Source organism: Pristiophorus japonicus, chromosome 6 (genome assembly GCF_044704955.1).
Source record: "Pristiophorus japonicus isolate sPriJap1 chromosome 6, sPriJap1.hap1, whole genome shotgun sequence".
In the NCBI taxonomy this organism is placed as follows: Eukaryota; Metazoa; Chordata; class Chondrichthyes; family Pristiophoridae; genus Pristiophorus; species Pristiophorus japonicus.
This window is the reverse complement of record NC_091982.1, coordinates 36885486-36910251: the sequence shown is the minus strand read 5'-3', so window position 1 is coordinate 36910251 and position 24766 is coordinate 36885486. Positions and strand designations below refer to the sequence as shown.

Sequence of the window (24766 nt, the reverse complement as noted above, 5' to 3'; positions counted from 1 at the left end):
ATAAAATACCCAGGGCCACAAATTGATAAACTAGCTCAGGCCCCAAATTGATAAAATAGCCCAGGCCTCAACTTAATGACAGAGGGGTTTGAGCTCTTCCTGCCCCGTTCACCTCATCCACTCAAAACCCACCTCCAATTAAAATTACCCCATAATTACAATCAGCTGTAAGCAGTTTTGATGAACAAATGAAAATGATAATAGGAAAGTGTTCGCTTTTTATGGTAGTCATATACCAAAATTTTGAAGTACACAGGAAAGTACACAAGACATAGAACATTATACATTTGTGCGTAAGATTACCTGGATCTTTTCTTTTTGCAGTCTGAGTGCTTTCATTTTCTTGTATCTTGCCATTTCTTCCATCTGCAAACCATGAGTATTTTGCCTGCGAAAATCATCTTTGAATGAGATGAGGCAGCAATAGCCACATTTGACAACAATACTTTGCTTCCCCATGCTTCAAATTGTGAAGGTGCTGGTAAAAGCTCGACAACAATACTTTGCTTACCCTGGCTTCAATTCTGGAGGTTTTGGTAATGGTTTGGTAAAGCCGTCTTTCCCCACCAGCCAATAGGTCTCTTCAAAGCCTAGACCCTTTTAAGAAAGGAGAATGTTCTTTTCAGTAGCATTGAACACAAAACTGGGGAAATTCTTACTCACAAGGCTACAGCAGGGGAAGTGGGCTGGTGCATACCTTTAGGTTGGTCCTGTCTCTCAGCTCCAGCTTATAACCTTCATTCAGACTTATAAGAATTTTAACAGTAGTGTGATTGACATGAATACGATAAGCTGTAAAAATAGATATCAAATCAAAATCACATGACACTTTTTTGATACATTACAATCAGCTTTACTTTACAATACATTACTTTCACCTAAATAATGCCACCCCATCCTCCAGAATTGCATTCAGCATGCCCATCACACTACAGTAAACAAGGAAGCTTAAAAAAAATCAGTATTTTCTCCCTAATATTTTTCTTCTCTCTCATGCAGGCAGAGACTCTGATTGGGGTACAGCTCCTTTGTTCCTGATGGCCCTGTAGACTCTCATCCAAGGGGTCATTGCTCATGTGTGAGCCAGTTAGTGTTGTGAGGCTATTCAACTAGATAAGGCACCACAACCACAACCAAGTCCAATCCAATCCTCAACCAACATCCACTTTCCAGCAGAAGTCACTGGATAGCAGTCAGGTGCAGGAACAGGCGTTGCTTGTTCCCATTCCTGGCCAAGTGACCGGAACCAATTACAATTCTGTTTGTTGTGAACAAAAAAGAAACATTAAATCAAATGCCCCCTGATTAAAGGGGGGGGGGGACACCAAATACTTTTCAAATGCCATTTTTTTTTTTTTTGTTTTTTGGGGTTTTTGGGTTTTTTTTTTGGGGGGGGGGTTTGAGCACTAAAACCACAAATTATATAAGTGCCCCCTGGCTAAAAGGGGAGGGGGACACTAAAACCCGGCACAATAAATCAATTAAACTTAAAACATATAAAATCAAATTAAAATTTGGTTGCTGGGGGTGATGATGCACTCCAGTCCCTCCGGCGCCTGGGACCAATTACAATGCTAACAAGCTAAGATCAGCTGGCTCAGCATGTACTGGGGTTTGAGCTTGGGACATTCTTATGGCTCAGTCACACACTGGGTAGTGTAGCTACCCACTGGGTCAAAGCTCAGTGCATGTAATTCAAATGATTTTACATTTGCACATATGCAACACAATCAACACATATGCACCCCAGGCAGCTAGATGGCACTTCAGAGCATGAAGGGACGTGCCTAAAAGGAATTTAAAAAAAAATTAACTCTCCCTACTCTTTGTGCCTGTGTTGAGTCTGAATTGCAGCTGTGCTTGCTTCTTCCTGAGGGAGACAACATTGTTTCCTCTCATTCCCATTGTTTCAGTGGAGAGCAAGAGAAAGCAGAAAAATATGATGGGGGCAGGCTTTATCAACATTCATAGCGGCATGGAACGATTAAAATAATAGAGGCTAGCGAAAGCAAAAGAAATGTTGAGAATTATCGCACAGTCAAATCTCAATCCACACATGTGCGGGTCTAAGATCAACTTCAAGATGTGAGACTCCACCCAAATGAGGGAGAGTTGATGGGTTGTTGTTAATCAACAAATGCACTGGGGTAACTAGAGGAACATGTTCCATAGTAACATTTGGGGATTAAGGTCGTCAGAGTAGAATGATAATATATTGCTATTTTATGGGTTAACCTATAATCTGTATGTATGTTGTGTTTAACAGGAGTTTTTAACAACCTTCTGACCTGCGGGTGTGACTTATACACTAGTGTGATGATTATCTTTTCACGCAGCATAAAAAATACCACAGATGTAATTTTTACACAACTGCAAACAACATGCTGGATTTCACAGTATATAAAGTATATCACTCGGCAGCAAGAAATTGAAGTGTAATCTCATTTACAGGAAGTTCCTAGAGGCAGGGTGCAACATGCAACATTGCAAGCACTGACCATATAATCTCAAGCTTCCCCTTTCATCTGCATCTTTCCTTTCCTAACTGTGAAATGTCACTGCACAGCAGGAATCATAGAATCATAGAATGGTTACAGCACAGAAGGAGGCCATTTGGCCCATCGAGCCCGCACTGGCTCTCTGCAAGAGCACTTCAGCCAGTCCCACTGCCCCTGCCCTTTCCCTGTAGCCCTGCAATGTTTTTTCTTTCAGGCACTTATCCAACTCCCTTTTGAAAACCATGATTGAATCTGCCTCCACCACCCTTTCAGGCAGTGGATTCCAGATCCTAAACACTCACTGTGTAAAAAGGTTTTCCTCGTGTTGCCTTTGGTTCTTCTGCCAATCACCTTAAATCTGTGTCCTCTGGTTCTCGGCCCTTCTGCCAATGGGAACAGTTTCTCTCTACTCTGCCTGGACCCCTCGTGATTTTGAACATCTCTATCAAATCTCCTCTCAACCTTCTCTGCTCTAAGGAGAACAACCCCAGCTTCTCCAGTCTATCCACGTAACTCAAGTCCCTCATCCCTGGAATCTTTTCTCACCCTCTTTAAGGCCTTCACATCCTTCCTAAAGTGTGGTGCCCAGAATTGGACACAATACACCAGTTGAGGCTGGGCCAGTGTTTTATAAATGTTCGTCATAACTTCCTTGCTTTTGTACTCTATGCCTCTATTTATGAAGCGCAGGATCCCCCTGGGGAACACCACTGTGTACCCTTCGAAATACAATCGTTCACCACTATTCTCTGTTTCCTGTCACTTGGCCAATTTCGTATCCATGCTGCCACTGTCCCTTTTATTCCATGGGCTTCAGCACTGGAGGTCAAACTAAGCACTATAATATAATTCGAGAACAGTTTCTTTTTGTACAAGCGATACGCCATGAATTACACAGAAAACAATTCACTTTCTGTCATTCAGTGGCCTGAAGCTGGTCACTCACGTTGCCCTGTGGATTCCATGCGTGAGGCTGTCGTGACCGTATCCCCGAAAAGACAATACCGTGGCATGGTCAGACCCACAACTCCCGCAACAGATGGTCCTACAAAAGTCAACATATCTTCATATCTTCTGTAGAAGCGGTGAAGGTGAAATACACTCTTTGAAGCTGTGATATAAATGTTTGGTCGTGGGTGGTGAGCAAGGTCTCCCAATTTTCCACCTTCTTTACTTTCGGCTCCGATTGATGCTCTGGTATGGTCTCCAGATGCCAGCAGCTCTCTACTACCCCACCACAGTGGGCCATCTTCATGCAGTTAACAGTGAGTATTGGCAAGCTATTCAACCATGGGGAGTGTCACAGGGGTTGCAAACTTACCCTAACATAAGTCATAACTGTGGCTCAGTGGGTAGCACAGTCGCCTCTGAGTCAGAAGGTTGTGAGCTTAAGTCCCATTCCAGGAACTTGAGCACATAAATCTAGGCTGACACTCCAGTGCAGTGCTGAGGGAGTGCTATACTATCGGAGGTGCCGTCTTTTGGATGAGACGTTAAACCGAGACCCCATCTGCACTCTCAGATGGACGTAAAAGATCCAATGGCACTATTTCGAAGAAAAGCAGGGGAGTTATCCTGGCAAATTTTTATCCCTCAATCAACAGAACAAAAAAACAGATTATCTGGTCATTATCATAATGCTGTTTGTGGGAGCTTGCTTGTGGGCAAGTTGGCTGCCACATTTCTCACATTACAACAGTGACTACATTCCAAAAGTACTTCATTGGTTGTAAAGCACTTTGAGATGTGGTTGTGAAAGGCGCTATATAAATGCAAGTCTTTCTTTTATAATATCCATACTCATGCATTTTCCAGCAGGGGGCACTAGATAGCAATTGGGAGTGGGAATTGTGGCTGATTCCCCTCTGCCCCCTTCCCCGCCCCTCTCCTCCATCATAGCCAATTGTTACACTCCCAACTACTGCCTTGGTTGCGATGAGTTATCTCAGTTTAGACCCCCAAGGATCAAAAATTGACCAAGTTTCCTATTTATCTCTGCCGGAGTTGCTTGATTTAGATGACTCAGTACTACAACAGACAGTGCATTTATAAACTATGGGAAAAGACATTGAGGGCATTCTTTTTGAGCTCTACAAATGTCCTTCTATTGAATGGCAGGCTGGGAGCTACTGTAATAGATGCAAATGTTTGGCTTATTTGTTTGCAGGTGGCATTTTCGTTCCTACATTCAAGGCATTTTTAAAGGGACAACTACCCACTAAGGCTGCACTATCTTCATTTGAAGGTGTTTGCAATAGAAAGAAAGACTTGGATTTATATAGTGCCTTTCACAACCTCAGGATGTCCCAAAGTGCTTTATAGCCAATTAAGTAATTTTGGAGTGCAGTCACTGTTGTAATGTAGGAAACGTGGCTGTCAATGTTTGTGCACAGCAAGGTCCCACAAACAGCAATATGATAATGACCAGATCATTATTTTAGTGATGTTCATTGAGAGGTAAGTATCGGTCAGGACTCTGGGGAGAACTCCCCTACTATCATTCGAAGCAGTGTCTTAGCTTGTTTTACATCCATCTGAGAGGGCAGATGAGGCCTCATTTTAATGTCTTATCTGAAAGACGGAGATCTTTATAACATTGTAAGCAATGTTACTGGAACTTAGAAAGCACCATGAGTTCTGGCCTCTTCTTCAGGCTCAGTCCACCCAATTCACAAGTACAGGCCATCTGGGATCCACCAACGGACAGGACAGGCCCAGCACCCCAATATCTACCCATACCTAACTTATCCTGCTCAATGAGCATTCTGAACCACCTTCTCTTCTTGACTGAGGCCTCCTGCCAAGGAATGGCTACGGCTCTGTCAGTTTATAGTATAATAAATGTAAAGAGATGTGTACAATCCTCAGTGTATTGTGCAGTTACTATACCGTGTAACCATATCATTCCAAAATGTTAGCGCTTCCTCCTTACCAGTCAGCCTTGCTATATTTTCAATATCCTTTGCTAATGTTAGCATCATAGCTACATAAACTGACGACTGTGGCTTGCAACAATGGATGTGTGAAATACGCACAAATATCTTACAGTGTTTACTTTAGGTCTTTACCAGACACAACATGATTCAACAGTGGGTGTCTTACCTGAGTGCAGACCTATCCTTATTCTAACTGGCACATCTGGCATATGTCTCATTTTGAAGGTGCCTACTGAACTCAGGATATCCAGAGACATATTTGCAATCTCAGCTGCATGCCTGTTACCATTCCTTGTGGGGAGGCCAGAGGCAACCATGTAAGCATCCCCGATTGTTTCCACCTGTGTGCCAAACAAACACAAACATATTTTTAGCTCTGAAATCTTTCGATCGTGGCCTTCGCAGTACTGTGCCTGTTACATAATGTGTAGGAAACTTAGAAAAGGAACAGGAGTAGGCCCCTCAGTCCCTCAAGCCTGTTCCACCATTCTATTAGATTATGGCTGTAGCTCAACTCCATTTACCTGCCTTTGCTCCATATCCCTCGATACCCATGATCAAAACAAAATCTATTAATTACAGTCTCAAAGATTTCAATTGATCCAGCACACACAGCCTTTTGGGTTCCAAAACTGCAGAGCCACACAATCAGTGACAAGAGAAAGCCAGGCAGATGATCCAGTAGTGCTCAACGTTATCATCCTAATAGAAACATAGAAACATAGAAAATAGGTGCAGGAGCAGGCCATTCAGCCCTTCTAGCCTGCACCGCCATTCAATGAGTTCATGGCTGAACATGAAACTTCAGTACCCCCTTCCTGCTTTCTCGCCATGTTAATGCTTGGGAGCTGGGACAGACAGCGGTTTGAGTCCTGCTCCACATTGTCCTTGGTCCAATTTGCACAGAGCATCATCATCATAGGCAGTCCCTCAAAATCGACGAAGACTTGCTTCCACTCTAAAAGTGAGTTCTTAGGTGCCTGTACAGTCCAATACGGGAATTACAGTCTCTGTCACAGGTGGGTCAGACAGTCGTTGAAGGAAAGGGTGGGTGGGGAGTCTGGTTTGCCACACGCTCCTTCCACTGCCTGCGCTTGGTTTCTGCAAGCTCTCGGCGATGAGACTCAAGGTGCTCAGCGCCCTCCCAGAAGCTCTTCCTCCACTTAGGGCGGTTTTTGGCCAGGGACTCCTAGGTGTTGGTGAGGATGTTGCATTTTATCAAGGAGGCTTCGAGGGTGTCCTTGAAACAGTTCCTCTGCCCACCTTGAGCTCACTTGCCCTGTAGGAGTTCTGAGCAGGCACTGAACAGGGAAGTGCCGAGTACAGATTGAGGCATCTTCCAGTGTGTAAGGGAAAATCAGAGGAGGCAGTCACACCTTCCAGGCAAACACTTATAGCCCCTGGCAATGGGTGCACTTCATTGTTGTGGTTTATGATGTCATATAAATTTCAGGAGTGTGTCATATCCTTATACATCACACTCCCAGAAACTTGTTATTCTGTATTTGTCTCAACGATGGGTGCACAATACATATACACTTACCTGATATCCTTGCCACTATACATTAATGATTTAGACGAAGGAATTGAATGTAATATCTCCAAGTTTGCAGATGACACTAAACTGGGTGGCGGTGTGAGCTGTGAGGAGGATGCTAAGAGGCTGCAGGGTGACTTGGACAGGTAAGGTGAGTGAGCAAATGCATGGCAGATGCAGTATAATGTAGATAAATGTGAGGTTATCCACTTTGGTGGCAAAAACAGGAAGACAGAATATTATCTGAATGGTGACAGATTAGGAAAAGGGGAGGTGCAACGAGACCTGGGTGTCATGGTACGTCAGTCATTGAAAGTCGGCATGCAAGTACAGCAGGCGTTGAAGAAGGCAAATGGTATGTTGGCCTTCATAGCGAGAGGATTTGAGTATAGGAGCAGGGAGGTCTTACTGCAGTTGTACAGGGCCTTGGTAAGGCCACACCTTGAATATTGTGTACAGTTTTAGTCTCCTAATCTGAGGAAGGACATTCTTGCTATTGAGGGAGTGCAGCGAAGGTTCACCAGACTGATTCCCGGGATGACAGGACTGACATATGAAGAAAGATTGGATCGACTAGGCTTATATTCACTGTCATTTAGAAGAATGAGAGAAGATCTCATAGAAACATATAAAATTCTGATGGGATTGGACATGTTAGATGCAGGAAGAATGTTCCCAATGTTGGGGAAGTCCAGAACCAGGGGTCACAGTCTAAGGATAAGGGGTAAGCCAGTTAGGACCGAGATGAGGAGAAACTTCATCACTCAGAGAATTGTGAACCTGTGGAATTCTCTGCCACAGAAAGTTGTTGAGGCCAGTTTGTTAGATATAGTCAAAAGGGAGTTAGATGTGGCCCTTACGGCTAAAGGGATCAAGGGGTATGGAGAGAAAGCAGGAATAGGGTACTGAAGTTGCATGATCAGCCATGATCATATTGAATGGTGGTGCAGGCTCGAAGGGCTGAATGGCCTACTCCTGCACCTATTTTCTATGTTTCTATGTTTCTAGATTTGTGCAACAGGATTGAGCATTTGGGCAAATTCAGTTTTACAAGTTTGGTATGCAGCCTGGAATGTCATGATACAGGCTAGTTCTGGAGATTCCCTCAACAATTGCTTCTCTTAAGGAAAATGGTAGCCATGAGTCAAGGCAAGATGTATTCTCACAGGAAGGGAGAGAAGATTGGAGATTAAGTAAACCTGAGCGACCTTTGTGCATCTCCTAGTGACTCAATGCAAACCAATATTAGCTGGGGTCTGGAAGCAGGCAACCTGCCTCACATCTAGTGAGGGAGCACAGTGCAGGAGATTGTGGCTCTTGCAGTAATGGGGCAGATCCATGTAAAATCTTCTCTTTCTGTCAGCTCATACTGACATAATTTTATGAAACCCTCTCTTACTGTCACATGGTACAAAACTACTCAACAATTTTAATAATAGTTGTAGCAAGAGAAAAATTGGCAGTAGTAATGGAACCATTGTGGGTTTGTTAATTTGTAGCTAAAACTTACCTTGTAGACATCATGATTTCCTAGCACAGCATCAAAAAGCGAATAGAGATCATTCAGGAGGTCGACCACTTCGATGGGTTCACTCATTGCTGATATTGTTGTAAAACCAACAATGTCACTGAAGTACAGGGTCACCTGGTCAAAGTATTCAGGCTCAACGTTACAGCCAGTCTTCAGTGATTCTGAAACCGATCTAGGATTGAAGCATTATCTTGTTACAAAAGTTTAAAATATGCAAAACATCGACAATTTTAGTACACTGTAAGTAGTTAGCATGATGTTAGTTTACAACATGTGAAGTCTGGATTTACTGTTGTGAATATTTCAATATTCTTATCCTTGTTTACAAATTCCTCCATGGCCTCACCCCTCTCTATCTCTGTAATCTCCTTCAGCCTCACAACCCCACGAGATGTCTGCGCTCCTCAATTTCTGCCCTCTAGAGCATCCCTGATTATAATCGCTCAACCATCGGTGGCCGTGCCTTCAGCTGCCTGGGCCCTAAGCTCTGGAACTCCCTCCCTAAACATCTCTGCCTCTCGACCTCTCTTTCCTCCTTTAAGATGCTCCTTAAAACCTTGCTCTTTGACCAAGCTTTTGGTCATCTGCCTTAATTTCTTCTTATGTGGCTCGGTGTCAAATTTATCTGTTTTGTCTTATATCACTGTTGTGAAGCGCCTTGGGATGTTTTACTACGTTAAAGATGCTACATAAATAAAAGTTATTGTTCATATTCTTGTTTATGGAATTCTGAAGGGCTCCTAAAGAAAAAGAACTTAAATAATTTAAGCTTGTGTATTTAAAAATAATTGGTACCTTCCAGTGACACCGCTCATGACAGCATATTGTAAGCAATTGTAAGCAAATAACAAGGCCCCAGGGGTTTCCTCTGTCATCAGAGATAGTATTGCATTGATAAGCATAAAAAATTCACTCAAACAAGAAAATCACCAAAATACTATGCCTTTAAGAGTGCATATACTGTTTTTTTGTTCTTCTTGTTTGGGTGAATTCTTAATGCTCATCAATGTAATACTATCCTATTTCAGGCACCCAGTATCAGCATCAACCTCTCCCAGGATTGGTACAGCGTAGCTAGCTGAAGAGTGATGCTTCCTACATTTTTCCCCAACAATGTGCCTTAGCTCCACACTCAGAACAGCATCCTGTGCTACACCAGTGTGAATCTTTCTATTTCCCACACCTTGCAGGTGTACAGTTCATGGGTGCCAGCAGCCCTCCTCTACCTTACCCAAATGGCCATTCTTTATGAGTGAGCCTGGACAGTGAAGGTTAATAAGAACATAAGGACATAAGAAATAGGAGCAGGAGTAGGCCAATTTGGCCCCTCGAGTCTGCTCCACTATTCAATAAGATCATGGCTGATCTGATCATGGACTCAGCTCCACTTCCCTGCCCACTCTCCATAGTCCTTTACTCCCTTATCGCTCAAAAATCTGTCTATCTCTGTCTTAAACATTTTCAATGACCTAGCCTCCACAGCTCTCTGGGCAGAGAATTCCACAGATTTACAACCCTCTAAGAGAAGAAATTTCTCCTCATCTCAGTTTTAAATGGACAGCCCCTTATTCTAAGACTATGTCCCCTAGTTTTAGTTTCCCCTATGAGAGGAAATATCCTCTCTGCATCCAGCATGAGGGCGTAAGACAGCCACTTCCATACTTACCCAACATCCAGATGTGTGCACCTTCGAGCAGGGCTCAATAGAATTGTCACCAGAAGTGAGAACCCTGGCCAATTTTCTCTCCTCCCTAACCCAGGTACACTAAAGCCAATCGCAGTGCTCCACTCTGTCTGGGATCGGTTAACTCAGCACAGACCAGGGATCAAACTAGGATCGTCTGCACCACATCATATTGTGAATTTACCTCCTGAGCCATTTATGGAACTTTGAAAGGAAAAATGACATGGATGACTAAGTAGAGAAAGCTCCATCAAGATTTGGGACAAATACAAAGAAATACAATCAAAAGATATACTCACGGAGGTAACATCTGTGTCAGAAGTGTCTCTGTTTTCTGTTTTTCTATTTCTAACTCTTCAGTTCGCTCTCTTATCAAATCTTCTAAATTACTCGAATATTGTTCAAGCATTCTCAGCATAGAATCAATGATATTGGTTTTTCTACCTTTGTTGATATTTTTGAACTGCAGAAGCAAAGAGAGGTGTGTGTATGTATATAATATAAATAGAATACGTCTACTGTGATTAATGTCCAAAGAAAGGGGAAAAGTGAGGATAGTATGTAGCTGGATTGCTATGACTGCAATAGGGCTAGCTGAATGCACAGAACATACAACTTGGTAAATTGATAAAATCTCACATTATCAAAGACTTCATCACAGAATGGTCTTCTTTCAGGTATTTCATTCCAGCACTGCTTCATTAACTGAATACACTCCACAGGAGCGTAATCGGGGGAAATATTGGGCCGAAGCAGGGGAGAAGGCTTTTTTAAATTCTGGATAATTTCTGGAAAAGATCAATATATACAATTAATATAATTTCAAAATGTTTTACTACTTGTTGTTTTATTAAAAATATGTTCACCCCCAATTTTCCCTCCTTTTCTCTCCTGAAGGCATTGACTTATCCTGAGACAAAAGCAAAATACTGCAGATGCTGGAAATCTGAAATAAAAACTGAAAATGCTGGAAATACTCAGAAGGTCAGGCAGCATCTGTGGAGAGAGAAACAGAGTTAACGTTTCAGGTCGGTGAGCTTCTGCCAGAACTGGAAAAAGTTAGAGATGTAACAGGTGTGTAAGCAAGTATAGGGCAGGGAAAGTGGGGGAGGGGGGGGGGAGATGAAAGAACAAAAGGGTGGAAGACAGGAGAGATTAAGAGACAAAAGGGATGATGGTGCTTATCCTGAGTACAGTTTCACAGAATGCAAAGAAAAAGAAAAAAATTACAAATGTTGGAATTATGAAACAAAAAAGGCAAGAAGATGCTGGAAGTACACAGCAAATCATTCAGCACCTATAAAGAGAAAAGACAGGTTAATGGTTCAAGTGTCACCTTGGTCAGAACTGCAAACAGAAAGGTAATTAAGCAATTTAGTAAGATTGGAAATAAATAAAGGTTCTTTCTGGCCTACAAGACTCAGCTGGATAATTTTGGATTATGCCCTTTTAAAGAAGAAAGACTTGCATTTCTATAGCCCCTTTCAAGACTGCAGGATGTCCCAAAATGCTTTGCAGCCAATTAAGTACTTTTGAAATAGTTGTAGGAAACTTGCCAGCAAAGTCCCACAAACATCAATCTGATGATGATTAGGTGTTGATTGAGGGATAAATATTGGTCAGGACACCAGGGATAACTCCCCTGCTCTTCTTTGAAATAATGTCATGGGATCTTTTATGTCCACTTGAGAAGGCAGACAGGTCTTTGATTTAATGTCTCATCCGAAAGACTGCACCTCTTGACAGTACAGCACTCCCTCAGCACTGCACTGGAGTATCAGTCTAGATTTTGTGCTCAAGTCTCTGGAGTGGGGCTTAATCCCACAACCTTCTGACTCAGAGGCGAGGGTGCTGCCCACTGAGCCACGGCTGACACCTGTGGGAGGAGAAACAACAGGTGCTACAGGCGCGGAGAGGAAATGAATGGGCTGAATAACCAAATAAATGTCAACTTTTCTCTTTACTGATGCTGACTAATTGCTGTTGTATTTCCAATATTTTCTGTTTTTGTTCCAGTTTCACGGTGCTGCCTGCCCTCCACTACCTCAGTCGTGACAATTCTTCATGTGTAGGTCTGAAGAGTGAGTGTTGGCAGGTTAGTTAACCATGGGTGGGCATTAAAGTTGAACCTGATCCGATCCTCACCTGAAGTCATGCACCTGCAGTATCTAGCCGTGGTCATTTGATAGGGGTTACGGAGAACCCTGGCTGATTTTAACTTTCCCTTTCCTAGAGGAGTTCAGGCCTATTGTAGCATGCTGCTGCTGCCTGACTGAGAAGACGTAACCCAGTAGAGCCCAGGGATTAAGCCAGGTCTTTTCATATCTCATTTCTATTCCGGATAGTGCATTTATCAATTAATCAGAGAGTCGGGATAAATGGGTAATTTTCCAGTTGGCAAACAGTGACTAGTGGTGTGCCGCAGGGATTGGTGCTGGGTTATTTATCCAGCACCAATCTATATACAATCTATATTCATGACTTGGATGAAGGGACCGAGTGTAATGTAGCCAAGTATGGTGATGATACAAAGATGGGTGGGAAAGTAAATTGTGAGGAGGACACCAAAAATCTGCAAAGGGATATAGACAGGCTAAGTGAGTGGGCAAAAAATTGGCAGATGGAGTATAATATAGGAAAATGTGAGGTTATCCACTTTGGCAGAAAAAATAGAAAAACAAATTATAATTTAAATGGAGAAAAATTGCAAAGTGCTGCAGTACAGAGGGACCTGGCGGTCATTGTGCATGAAACACAAAAAGTTAGTATGCAGGTACAGCAAGTGATCAGGAAGGCCAATGGAATGTTGGCCTTTATTGCAAGGAGGATAGAGTATAAAAGCAGAGAAATCCTGCGCAACTGTACAGGGCATTGGTGAGGCCACACCTGGAGTACTGTGTACAGTTTTGGTCTCCGTATTTAAGGACGGATATATTTGTATTAGAAGCTGTTCAGAGAAGGTTCATTAGGTTGCTTCCGGAGATGAGGGGATTGACTTATGAGGATAGGTTGAGTAGGTTGGGCCTATACACATTGGAGTTTAGAAGAATGAGAGGTGATCTTATTGAAACATATAAGATAATGAGAGGGTTCAACAAGATGGATGCAGAGAGGATATTTCCACTCATAGGGGAAACTAAAACTAAGGGACAATGGGCTCAATTTTCACCAAAGCAGTTTTTTGGAGTACTTGAATAGTTACGCCCGATTTTTTGGAGCCCAAGTACGCCCCCAAAAAAATTCTGAAGTTTCCCTGTTGGATTTCTTCATTTTGGCTGGTGTAATCCTACGTTTAGTTTTGGGGGTGGAGCCTTGAACTGCGGCAAAAATATGGGCTGCCATGGTAACCAGGGACACAATGCGAGCTGAGACTGCAAAGTGAAGCATTCACCAAGCTCCCAACACATTTAAAGTATTGAAAAACACATAATAGCAACTTACCTCCAACCTCATCCGAAGGGGTTGCTGGACCGGTCCCATTCTCGGTCCCCATTGGTTCGATTCTCTGATCTCTCTCCCTCTTTCTGTATCTGGCCGAAGGGCTTGCCGGTGCGCTCTCCCACCCCTAGCCCTGGCCGAGTGATCTCCCGGTCTGCTCCCCCGCCCCCTAGCCCTGGCAGAAGGGCTTGCCGGTGTGTTCTCCCGCCCGAACCCTAGCCGAAGGGCTTGCCGGTGCGTTCTCCTGCCCCGAGCCTTGGCCGAGTGGCCTCCCGGTCCACTCCCCCGCCCCTAGCCCAGGCCGAGTGGTCTTCCCCCTCCCAGCCCCCGCAACTAACTACACCCTAAAGCTCCCCCACCCCCTCTCCCTCCCCACATCTCTCTTCCTCCCCCACCTCTCTCTCCCCCTCTCTCTTACCTTTCCTGCTACTGCTGTCCGAGCATCTGCTGCACTTACCTGCGCCAATTTCTTTAACTCTCCGCAAGGGTTTTCTCGAAAGACCACGTACGCTGGCCTAAATAGAAATGGAGTAACTATCAGCTGGCCAAAGTTGCCTAAATGGCCAGAATTGGTGTAGGTGGCTGGTTATGCCCCCTTTTGAGAAATAAAAAACTTACCTAAAATAAAGTAACTAACTGAGTTACATGGTGCAAATTGATTGGGAAAACTGGGGATTTTTAAGTTAGGCCAGAAAAAGCAGCCTACTCCAAAAAAAACAGTGCAAATACTGGGGAAAATTGAGCCCATAGTCTCAGAATAAGGGGCCGCCCATTTAAAACTGAGATGAGGGGAAATTTCTTCTCTCGGAGGGTTGTAAATCTATGGAATTCTCTGCCCCAGAGAGCTGTGAAGGCTGGATCATTGAATATATTTAAGGTGGAGATAGACAGATTTTTGAGCAATAACGGAGTAAAAGGTCATGGGGAGCGGGCAGGGAAGTGGAGCTGAGGCCAGGATCAGATAAGCCATGATCTTATTGAATGGCAGAGCAGGCTCGAGGGGCCAAATGGCCTACTCCTTCTCCTATTTCTTATGTTCTTACGTTGCGAGAGCCAGTACTTTCTTTAATCTCACACAGGAGATGCTTACCTTCTGCAGCCACCTCGAACATGCAATATGGTGGCCCTCGCAGAATCACCTCCTGCATTATGATTGCGAAACTATAAATGTCACCTTTGAAGGTACCATTTATTAAAGGATTGGGTTTTCGTAGTATCTCAGGAGCAGTCCAAAAGAGTTCTGAAATAAAGTAAAAGTCAGTTATTTTGGAAATATACCAAATATATATTTACAAATCAAAAGAGGCTATAGAGTTACCTCGTGCAGCTCTGATCACTTAATCACAGCAAGGATAGTGTTGCCTTGAAAGGGCGCAGTACCGGGTAACTAAGATGATTCCAGCTATACAGAATTTAAGTTATTAGGCTTGCTCTTTTTGGAAAAGAGGAGACTTTGAGGTGACTTCATTGAAGTTTTAAAGCTTATCAGGGAAATTGATAACGTTGATTCAGACAAATTATTTATTATGAAGAGTTCAAATAGTTTACTCTTAATTCAAATGATGTAATCATTCATTTGTATCACTAAATTCCTAATTTGGCACGTTATTTACATTGCTTGCTTCAAATTACTGGATAACTCAAAATATTCTAGTGCAAAAATTAACTTTGACTCTACTGTAGCACCATGTAGCACAAGTTTAAAAAGTTTCCCACAGACAAAAAGGTCGCGCTCAAAGGAGTTCATGGCCTGTTCTGTACAAAAAAATTGCCCTCACCCCCCAATAAAATGCTGTAAAGGAAAATAATGAAAGTGCATATGTTGCCAAAACAAATTATTACATTCATCCGTCAAGTACATTGGTTCTTATGTGCTTTAGGTGCATGATTAACAAATAAATACTGCATTCATATGTTGGATGTAATCATTTGTTTTGACAACATGTGTACTGCATCATTATGTTCCGTTACAGCACTTTACTGTTGTGACCAATGTCTTTGCATAACAAAAGATAGCCTCGCTGGAAATGACCTCTGAAAAGATAACTATCAATAATTTGTTTGAAGTTGGTTATTTACTTGTATTTAGCCATTTTTTACCGTGTCTATCTGTCTTGGGTTTGGAGGGAGGTAATGACTCTATATATGTGAATATTCCTTCCTACTAACCACAGATATGTATGAACACGGCCTTTACTCCCTTCACTTTATAGTGGACATTATTTGAGTGTGCATCATAAAGTCATTTATATGGTATGTTGTAAAAGAGCAACATAATGTATGGAAGCTTCTTAAAGGGGAACTGTCTTCATGAAAAAGCATTTGCTAAGTATTTTCCATTTGTGTAGAAACACATTAAACAATGGCATAAATGACCCTGAAACTTAGTCATAGTGTCATGTTGGTGTAAATGACTTATGGGCCTTCAGGTTTCCTACCATCCCAGCCAGAAATTATTAAATAAGCACCAAGACTATGGCACGTTGTGATAACATTATTTGTAATGCTTACCTTTAAGAAGAAAGAAAGAATGCCTTATCTAGCCCACAGACTGACCCAAAGCATTTCACATCCAATTAATTATCTTTGAAGGGTAGTCACTGTTGTGATGAAGCACTTATTCAGCAGTTTCACAAGTCATGATTTTTTAAATAATAAAAATATAGATGCCTGCATAATGATGCTATGTGATTTAAGTTCTGAACCCAAATGGTTGCCATTATAATGTTAGGAAGGAATGAAAAAAGGGTGAAGAAAACAACAGATTTGTCAGGAACAGCCTGGAATTTAAACAAATGTTAGCTGTGAGTAAATGCAGGGAGTTACTTTGGTCAAAGGTGGAAGCAAATAATGTGCATGTGGATATTGGGTGAGGGCAGGACTGGCTCGGCTGTGATGGCCTCCCAAAGTTAAATAGTCGACTTGCATTTATATAGCACATTTCATGACCACTGGACATCTCAAAGCACTTTACAGCCAATGAAGTACTTTTGGAGTGTAGTCACTGTTGTAATGTAGGAGGCAAGGCAGCCGATTTGCGCAGAGCAAGCTCCCACAAACAGCGATGTGATAATGACCAGATCATCTGTAGGCTCATATACGAACAATAGCTATTTGGGTGAGCCACCAGATTGCTACCAGGACCCACGCAGCCTTGCTTCACTATGATTTACTGTCCTTAATTATGGCAAAAGCTCCTCATAGTCACTTCTGAAATCAAATAGTAGAAGCAAATGATTTGAAACCTCTAAAATGTATTTGTGCAACCCAGATATCAGTAAGACACCAAGGGCTAGAACCTCCACTTTTTTTGCATGCTTAACGCCCACTTAACGCCCATTTTACTGCTGAAATGACGTATAACGCCCAAATATCGCCCATTTAGCCACAAAATGGAAACTGACGCCCATTTTTAGGAAACTTATCGGCGAGCGTTACTTTCCCCATGTGCTTAACGGCGGGAAAAAATATTACCGTCCGCCCATTTTCTTTGGGCGGAATCATCAGAATGGGTGAAATCAACGCCCATAATATCGCCCAGCGTTAATTTCCACACTGAATTAATGCTGAGATTCAATAATACTGCCTGCCTACTTTTTTTGTTGTAAAGAGCATCTTTACCAAAACTAGCAGCCATGAGATCGCGCAGTGTCAATTTCACAACCTTGCACACATATCACCCACAATATCGCTCGCCCAAAAAACCGCCCACAAAAAGTGGAACTGTTCTGAATGAACGGCAGTGGTGTGGCTGGCATTTTTTAAATCCCACTCTTACATGAGGAGCTGATATCGGAACAATTTGCCTGATAGAGCGTTGATGTGAGTGACAACGCTGACACACTGCTGTATGTGTGCAGATCAGACATCAATGGTGCCCATCACCTTGGTGCCAGTTAATGTTTACATTGATTGATGTTAAGTTGTATTTAACCCTTTCAGGTTAAGGAATCACTAGTGTGAAATGATGCAGCTATCTGAGACAATGCGTAACAAGCTTATGTTCAATAACAAAAATTTTATACCAACATTGGTCTGAAATCATAAGTATCACAGGCAATTACACCTAACCCCCGCCCACATCCCACTTTTTCCACCATTGACATAAATCACATGTTCAACATGTCCAGCAACACAGAATACAAAGGCAAAGTAGGAGCGTGGTCCCCAGCCCCCATACATTGCAACAAATCACATACACCCAGATGGAGATATAACACAGCCATCACCTGCACCTCACTTTCCTTCCCCACTCCCCTTCTTCTCCCCACCTCTACTCCTTCCCCTCCTCGCTCCACGGCACCTGGCCGAGGAGCTCCTCAGCCGGTGCCGCATTGGAGGGGATGAAGGCAGATGCGGTCATTGCACGGGTATGGGTGCGGGGGATGCCAAGGGGGCAACATTCTCTGATGCAGAAGCAGGACCTTGGTCCTTGCTCTCAACTGTCGTTCGCAGTGGTGGTGCGGAACCTAGGGTGGAATGCCACACTCGGGGACCACTGGGAGGCCTGTGGCAGCAGTGTTCCTGGCTATCGCATCCAGGGCCTCTGCCATCCGCGGAATGTACTCGGTCATGGTGGCCAGCTGTCAGGATATGCCCCCCAATGATGCGATGAGCTGGTCACCAATGACTACAATCCTCCTGAACAAATGTACCATCTCTCTGCTGTCATGTGGCATTCGTGGAACAGACCTGCTGCGTCCACGGGACCTCCTAGGGGTCGGCGAAGTCCTGGGGACAAATGGGGTGCCCTGTAGCGAGGTGCTTGGGGCTGGTACCTCCAGAGTGGAGGCGGGAATGACCAGAGGACCTCTAGATAGCCTTTGGGGTGGAATGGCTTCTAAGAATCGGAGCTCCTCAGCACCAGATGTAGGATTGTCTGCCGACTACTGCCCCGTGCCCCCACCTTCAGGTCTCTGTGGTTTTGCCTTGGGACGCGCTGCTGGCTGAGCTGAAAAACACAAATGAGATTATTAGAGGAGCAGGGGATGCTAGGGTCACAAGGTATGTCCAGCGCGACACACAGCATATGCACGACAAAAGCACCACCGCTCTCAAAATCATCGCAGACATCACATTTCATGACCATCAACACATTTGCATTCCAATGATTTTCATTTGGCCATCATTATTTCTATGACAATTTTAGAAATCATCTATCATATATGATTGTTCGGATATGAGTGGGTGTGGCATCTATTGACTTTACATCACGCAATGGTGGAAGCTTTACTCATGTGGTATCACTTCAGGGCCTGCAGATGCATCCGTGGCATTCCGAGGGTGCTTCCCCACGAGTGTGAGCACATGCTCCTCCATGTCAGTGATGTCGCTGGGTACTGGTGGCCCCCCATCCATTCGCTTCTGCTCGGACCTCATTGTCAATAGCTTCTTCTGTAAAAGGTGACAGGATGGCATGGCATGAGATCATTGCGTGATATCATTGCTAGGTACTGTCACAGTGACTGATACAAGACATAACTGACAGATGTAATCATGATTATTATTATGAAAATGATCATTCTTTACCTAAAGACGTACACTGTGACCGCAGGCTTTGAGTAAAACATTCCGGTAAAAGTGCAAGACCTCACATCTGCTGATAGTCACTCATGACTGTTACAAATCAAATTATATAAATACATAAGTAAATCAATGTAATACTTACTCTTGCGGATCCCACAAGGTCATTCCATCGTTTATGGCATTGGTTGCCCTCACGCACCTTGTTGGACGCCGACGAGACCATCTCTGCTATCTCGGTCCATATCCTCTGGTATGCCTGTGGGGTGGGCTTCCCACGCCCTCCCTGTGTCAAATCACTCCAGCGTGACTCAACCTCCTGCAGGAGGGAGGCATTTGCCTCATCCGAGAACCTCCTGGCTCTTTTGCAGCCTCCAATGTGCTCCTCTCTCACCTCACTGCTCTCTCCAGCATCAGTCTCCACAGAGTGCTGTGATGCCTCCTCTTCTCTCTCCATTATAGGCCAAATTCGGGAAAATATGTGGCTGGTAACAGCTCATTTTTGTTTGCCTACTTGCTGTGAAGCTCTAAAGTCTCCCTCCTTCCTCCCAAAGCAGCCACACCACACCCAGACACGCCTTCAGTCCCTCTGAGCTCCCTCTCTCTCTCTGTCTCCTCTTCTGCGCATCTCATGATGACCCTTGACCTTCAGAATTACGGGAATTGAGCGTTGCCATGTCGTTGCTAAGGGCGGCCACACTTTACGGGCAGAAGGTCAAAAAAATGTAACTCTATTTATATTGCTTGCGGTAACGCCCATTTTCAAAAGTGGAGACTAGGTGCTTTGAGAATGGGCGAGAAGCTGGCGATCTGAAAACCCTTTTTTAATACCCACACCGAAAATATCGCCCATTTTTGGGCAATAATCACAAAAGTGGAGATTTTAGCCCCAAGGTGTTGAAATGGCAATATATGAGGATTGGCATATGAACACTTAATGCATTTGTGTGATGTTACTTATTTTAACAGAGGCATTAACCCATTTAAAATAGATAACCATGCCTATGTTAAAATAGTCAAAGAAGGAATTTAATACAATGTGTTAAGTATTCATACTGGAGTCTTCATATGGTTGAATTTCACGGCTCAAAGTACTTGCAAACATTAAAGACATTGCAGCTGAAAAACAATTGCATATTCGGCAGGCCTCACAGCTCAATAGGAAAAGTTGATGTGGATTGTGTAATGTATGCACCTGTGAGTATGCTCACAGGTTTGGAGAGCTGTTGTCTATACTCATGGCCTTCCCCGAGAGGTGGGCACCGGAGGGACTGGAGTGTCTCATTTCAACAGGGAACAAAATGTTAATTTAATTTGATTTGTCAAGGTTCCCTGTAATATTGGTTAGTTAATTTGTGGTTTGTTTGCCCTTACAAACGGGAGCACTTGAATTAACATTATTTTAAAATAGTTGTAGAGCTGTTGCATTGTGAGTGGCTTAGCCAGTCACATGCTGTTCACAAGATTCACTAAAACTCCAGTCAGTTGGGTCTAGGTTATCCATGATGAGGTATGCATTTGTGAGCCTAGTGGCTGAACTGGTAATGTGCAGTGTGATTGTTACACCTTTGTTAATAAACCAACTAGTTCTTAATAGCAATGTGTTGCTATGAATTCTTAAGCAAAGAACCCATGAAACAAATACATTACATATTGCTTATGGAAAACTTATTATAATAAATGTACATCAAGGTGAGAAATGAGGGAAAACGCTGAACGCAATCTGCTCTGCCTGATTTACCTTCTGCTGCAGGTTCCGCCAATTGAATGTGCTGGGCTACAGCCACTTCATGATATCCATAGTCTGTTACTTTAAGCACAAAGCGTCCATCTACCACACAGTTCCGTGACTTCAGGTTTCCGTGCACATATTCTCGATGGTGTAAATACCTAATGCCCTTTGGTAATAAATGAATGGAAAATTATCCAGCTCTTTGCGAGGAATAAGAACATAAGAACATAAGAATTAGGAACAGGAGTAGGCCATCTAGCCCCTCGAGCCTGCTCCGCCATTCAACAAGATCATGGCTGATCTGGCCGTGGACTCAGCTCCACTTACCCGCCCGCTCCCCATAACCCTTAATTCTCTTATTGGTTAAAAATCTATCTATCTGTGACTTGAATACATTCAATGAGCTAGCCTCAACTGCTTCCTTGGGCAGAGAATTCCACAGATTCACAACCCTCTGGGAGAAGAAATTCCTTCTCAACTCGGTTTTAAATTGGCTCCCCCGTATTTTGAGGCTGTGCCCCCTAGTTCTAGTCTCCCCGACCAGTGGAAACAACCTCTCTGCCTCTATCTTGTCTATCACTTTCATTATTTTAAATGTTTCTATAAGATCACCCCTCATCCTTCTGAACTCCAACGAGTGAAGACCCAGTCTACTCAATCTATCATCATAAGGTAACCCCCTCATCTCCGGAATCAGCCTCGTGAATCATCTCTGTACCCCCTCCAAAGCTAGTATATCCTTCCTTAAGTAAGGTGACCAAAACTGCACGCAGTGCTCCAGGTGCGGCCTCACCAATACCTTATACAGTTGCAGAAGGACCTCCCTGCTTTTGTACTCCATCCCTCTCGCAATGAAGGCCAACATTCCATTCGCCTTCCTGATTACCTGCTGCACCTGAAAACTAACTTTTTGGGATTCATGCACAAAGACCCCCAGGTCCCTCTGCACCGCAGCATGTTGTAATTTCTCCCCATTCAAATAATATTCCCTTTTACTGTTTTTTTTCCCAAGGTGGATGACCTCACACTTTCCGACATTGTATTCCATCTGCCAAACCTTAGCCCATTTGCTTAACCTATCTAAATCTCTTTGCAGCCTTTCTGTGTCCGCTACACAACCCGCTTTCCCACTAATCTTTGTGTCATCTGCAAATTTTTTTACATTACACTCTGTCCCCTCTTCCAGGTCACCATTTCCAGGCTGAGTAACACTAAAAGCATCCTTACTTGTTCTGACAAAAAGTCCACAAACTGTCCTATATTCTACATAATACCACACAAATTATCAATGATGGGTGCTTTACTATGGTTGGATGACAATTGGATGTCATATAGAGCTACATGTGAATATAATGACATAGCCAACTAAATCCTAAAATATTTTGGTTAGTACTAACTTATATTCTGTAGTTGCTTCTATATAAATTACATTTTACAAAGCAAAATATTAAAGGTATAGATTCTTTTTGAGTTTTTTTTTACAATTATCTCCCTTCCATGTTGTAATTCCATAAGCAATAGTCATCTAAAACCGGCAGCCTATTAGTCCATTCAGGCTCTACAACCAAACCTGATCCTCTCTTTGCAAAATGGTCACACACATAGGAGTAAGAACTCTGGCTGCTTTCCCTCCTCCCTACCCAAGGAGCAGCAAAGTCCATTGTGATATCCATATCGTTGCTCCGGTTTAAATCAGCTAGCTCAGTACAGACCTCGGTGAAAAAGTATTAGAAAGTATTTTGGAACCCTAATATATTTGTTTGCTAAAATACTCGGATGCAATGAAGCAATGTGCACCAAAATGCACTAATGTGCCAGACTGCTATCTACCTCTGTGTACTGCATTGATACATATTCCCTTCCACTTTCACACTCACAGCAAATGATTCACTAGAGAGGAAGGTCATCCCAGGTTCCCTTGTTGCAATGTAAAGTTGATCTTTTCCCTACAGTGAAACTAGATTGAAAGAAAAAAGAAAGACTTGCATTTATATAGCGTCTTTCACGTGCTCACCGGACATTCCAAAGCGCTTTACAGCCAATGAAGTATCTTTTGAAGTGTAGTCACTGTTGCAATGTAGGAAACACGGCAGCCAATTTTCACACTGCAAGCTCAACAGCAATGTGATAATATCCGATAATCTGCTTTAGTGATGCTGGTTGAGGATAAATGTTGGCAAGGCCTCCAGGGATAACTCCCCTGATCTTCTTTGAAATAGTGCCATTGGGATCTTTTATGTGCACATTAGAGGGAAGATGGGGCCTTGGTTTAACGTCTCATCTGGAAGATGGCACCTCCAACAGTGCAGCACTCCCTCAGTGTCAGTCTAGATTTTTGCGCTCAAGTCCTGGAATGGGACTTGAACCCACAATTGTCTAACTCAGAGGAGAGGGTTCTACCAATTGAGCCATTGGCTGACATACTGCATGGTTTAACAGTAACAATTTCTGCAATGTTGACAGTAACAGGAAGGAAAGTGCCACTAATATTAGGCATATCATCTACCTTGATCAGATCCAGCAGAAGTGATGATTTGAACATCCAGTCCAATTTCACATCTTCATTTCTCAGCAGATCTAGCAGGCTTCCGCGGATGCAGAACTCTGTCACGATTGCAAGCAACCCGCAGTCATAGAAGAAGCCAATAAAAAGATTTATGTTTTCATGCCGTACGTCCTTCATCTAAAGCAATGAAAATCTATCATTAGGTGTAACTACAGAAAAGACAGATTCAAAATAAAGAAAAAGTAATATGAAATAATCTTTCTAGTTTGTGCTCACAAATATCATCATGCCGACGAGAAAACTAGGGGCTAGACTTTCCACTTTCAGGCTAAGGCCGAAAAAAATGGGCCATGTTTCAGCGATGCGGGACCTGTCGCCCATGCTGATCGCCGGCTCAAAGCCCATTTTTTTTTTGCGATTTTCCACTCGGGCCTTACCCCAGCAATGTCAACTAGGCGATGTGATTTCTCGGTGATCTCACGATCGCCCAAAGAAAATGGAAGTGAATGAAAAAAAAGCTTCCCGAGCAACGCATCACTGCGCATGTGCAGGTTGATTTTTTTTTTCAGGTTGATGCTTCTTCCCGTGTTTTGGGAGGTCAGGGGTCATCACACATGCTCAGAAGCTCTGTGAGGGTCAGGGAGAGAGAGAGAGAGAGAGAGAGGAGAAGATATTTTGTGGTCTGAATCAAGTCATAATAATCAACATGGAGGCAACACTTGAGAGGCGGGGGGCCAAGCCTTTCAGCGAGGAGGCCAATGAGGCCCTCGTGAATGTTGTCAGCACCAGGTGGGAGGATCTGACACGGGGTGGTCATGGGAAACCTCCACCCCGTGCATATCGGAGGATTTGGGCAGAGATTGCCGACGTGATCACATCGGCATCTAATGAAGCCCGGACACCGGACCAATGCCGCAAACATTGGAGCAGCTTGCTGGCAGCTGCGAGAGTAAGTTGAAATTTGTAATGATCTAAATAGTAACAAGAATCTGCAATGTTATTTGGTTACATTTAAACATAACTAAATTATGAATAAATTTATGCAACCCAGCATAAAGTTAAATGTTGTAATGTGAAATATGCAACATAATGCTAATTTGTAATAGAACATTTTAATCTGTCAGTCTTAAATGTCTTCAATGTCTTAACTCGCCTGATCCATTTGCTTATGCCGGGCAATGTTATCGTATCATTTACAGAAGAAGATTTCGATCAATAATCGGGAGCAGCGCAGGACGGGCGGGGGCCCTGCAATGTTGCACACTCTGACTGGCTACGAGGAGCTCGCGGTGGCCTTGGTGGGACCAGAAAGCCGCTCGGTCACATCCCGTGGTGTGGCTGAAGCCACCCTTGAGACATGTGAGTAATGAGAAATGTGCAT

At 43.4% G+C, this 24766-nt stretch overlaps 1 protein-coding gene across 1 annotated transcript in view; it reads right to left on the bottom strand.

Annotated features, from left to right (window-relative positions):
- Nucleotides 1-507: 507 nt before the first annotated feature.
- Nucleotides 508-24766, bottom strand: part of LOC139265620 (retinal guanylyl cyclase 2-like) — a 72173-nt gene continuing 47914 nt past the window's right edge. Inside the window, exons 11-20 of the mRNA XM_070882775.1 lie at nucleotides 23386-23562; nucleotides 20889-21045; nucleotides 14715-14864; nucleotides 10826-10974; nucleotides 10486-10649; nucleotides 8482-8674; nucleotides 5601-5775; nucleotides 3445-3543; nucleotides 698-792; nucleotides 508-597 (exon numbers count right to left, since the gene is read on the bottom strand). Of these exons, the coding sequence (XP_070738876.1) occupies nucleotides 508-597; nucleotides 698-792; nucleotides 3445-3543; nucleotides 5601-5775; nucleotides 8482-8674; nucleotides 10486-10649; nucleotides 10826-10974; nucleotides 14715-14864; nucleotides 20889-21045; nucleotides 23386-23562 (1449 nt within the window). The remainder of the gene's footprint in view (nucleotides 598-697; nucleotides 793-3444; nucleotides 3544-5600; nucleotides 5776-8481; nucleotides 8675-10485; nucleotides 10650-10825; nucleotides 10975-14714; nucleotides 14865-20888; nucleotides 21046-23385; nucleotides 23563-24766) is intronic.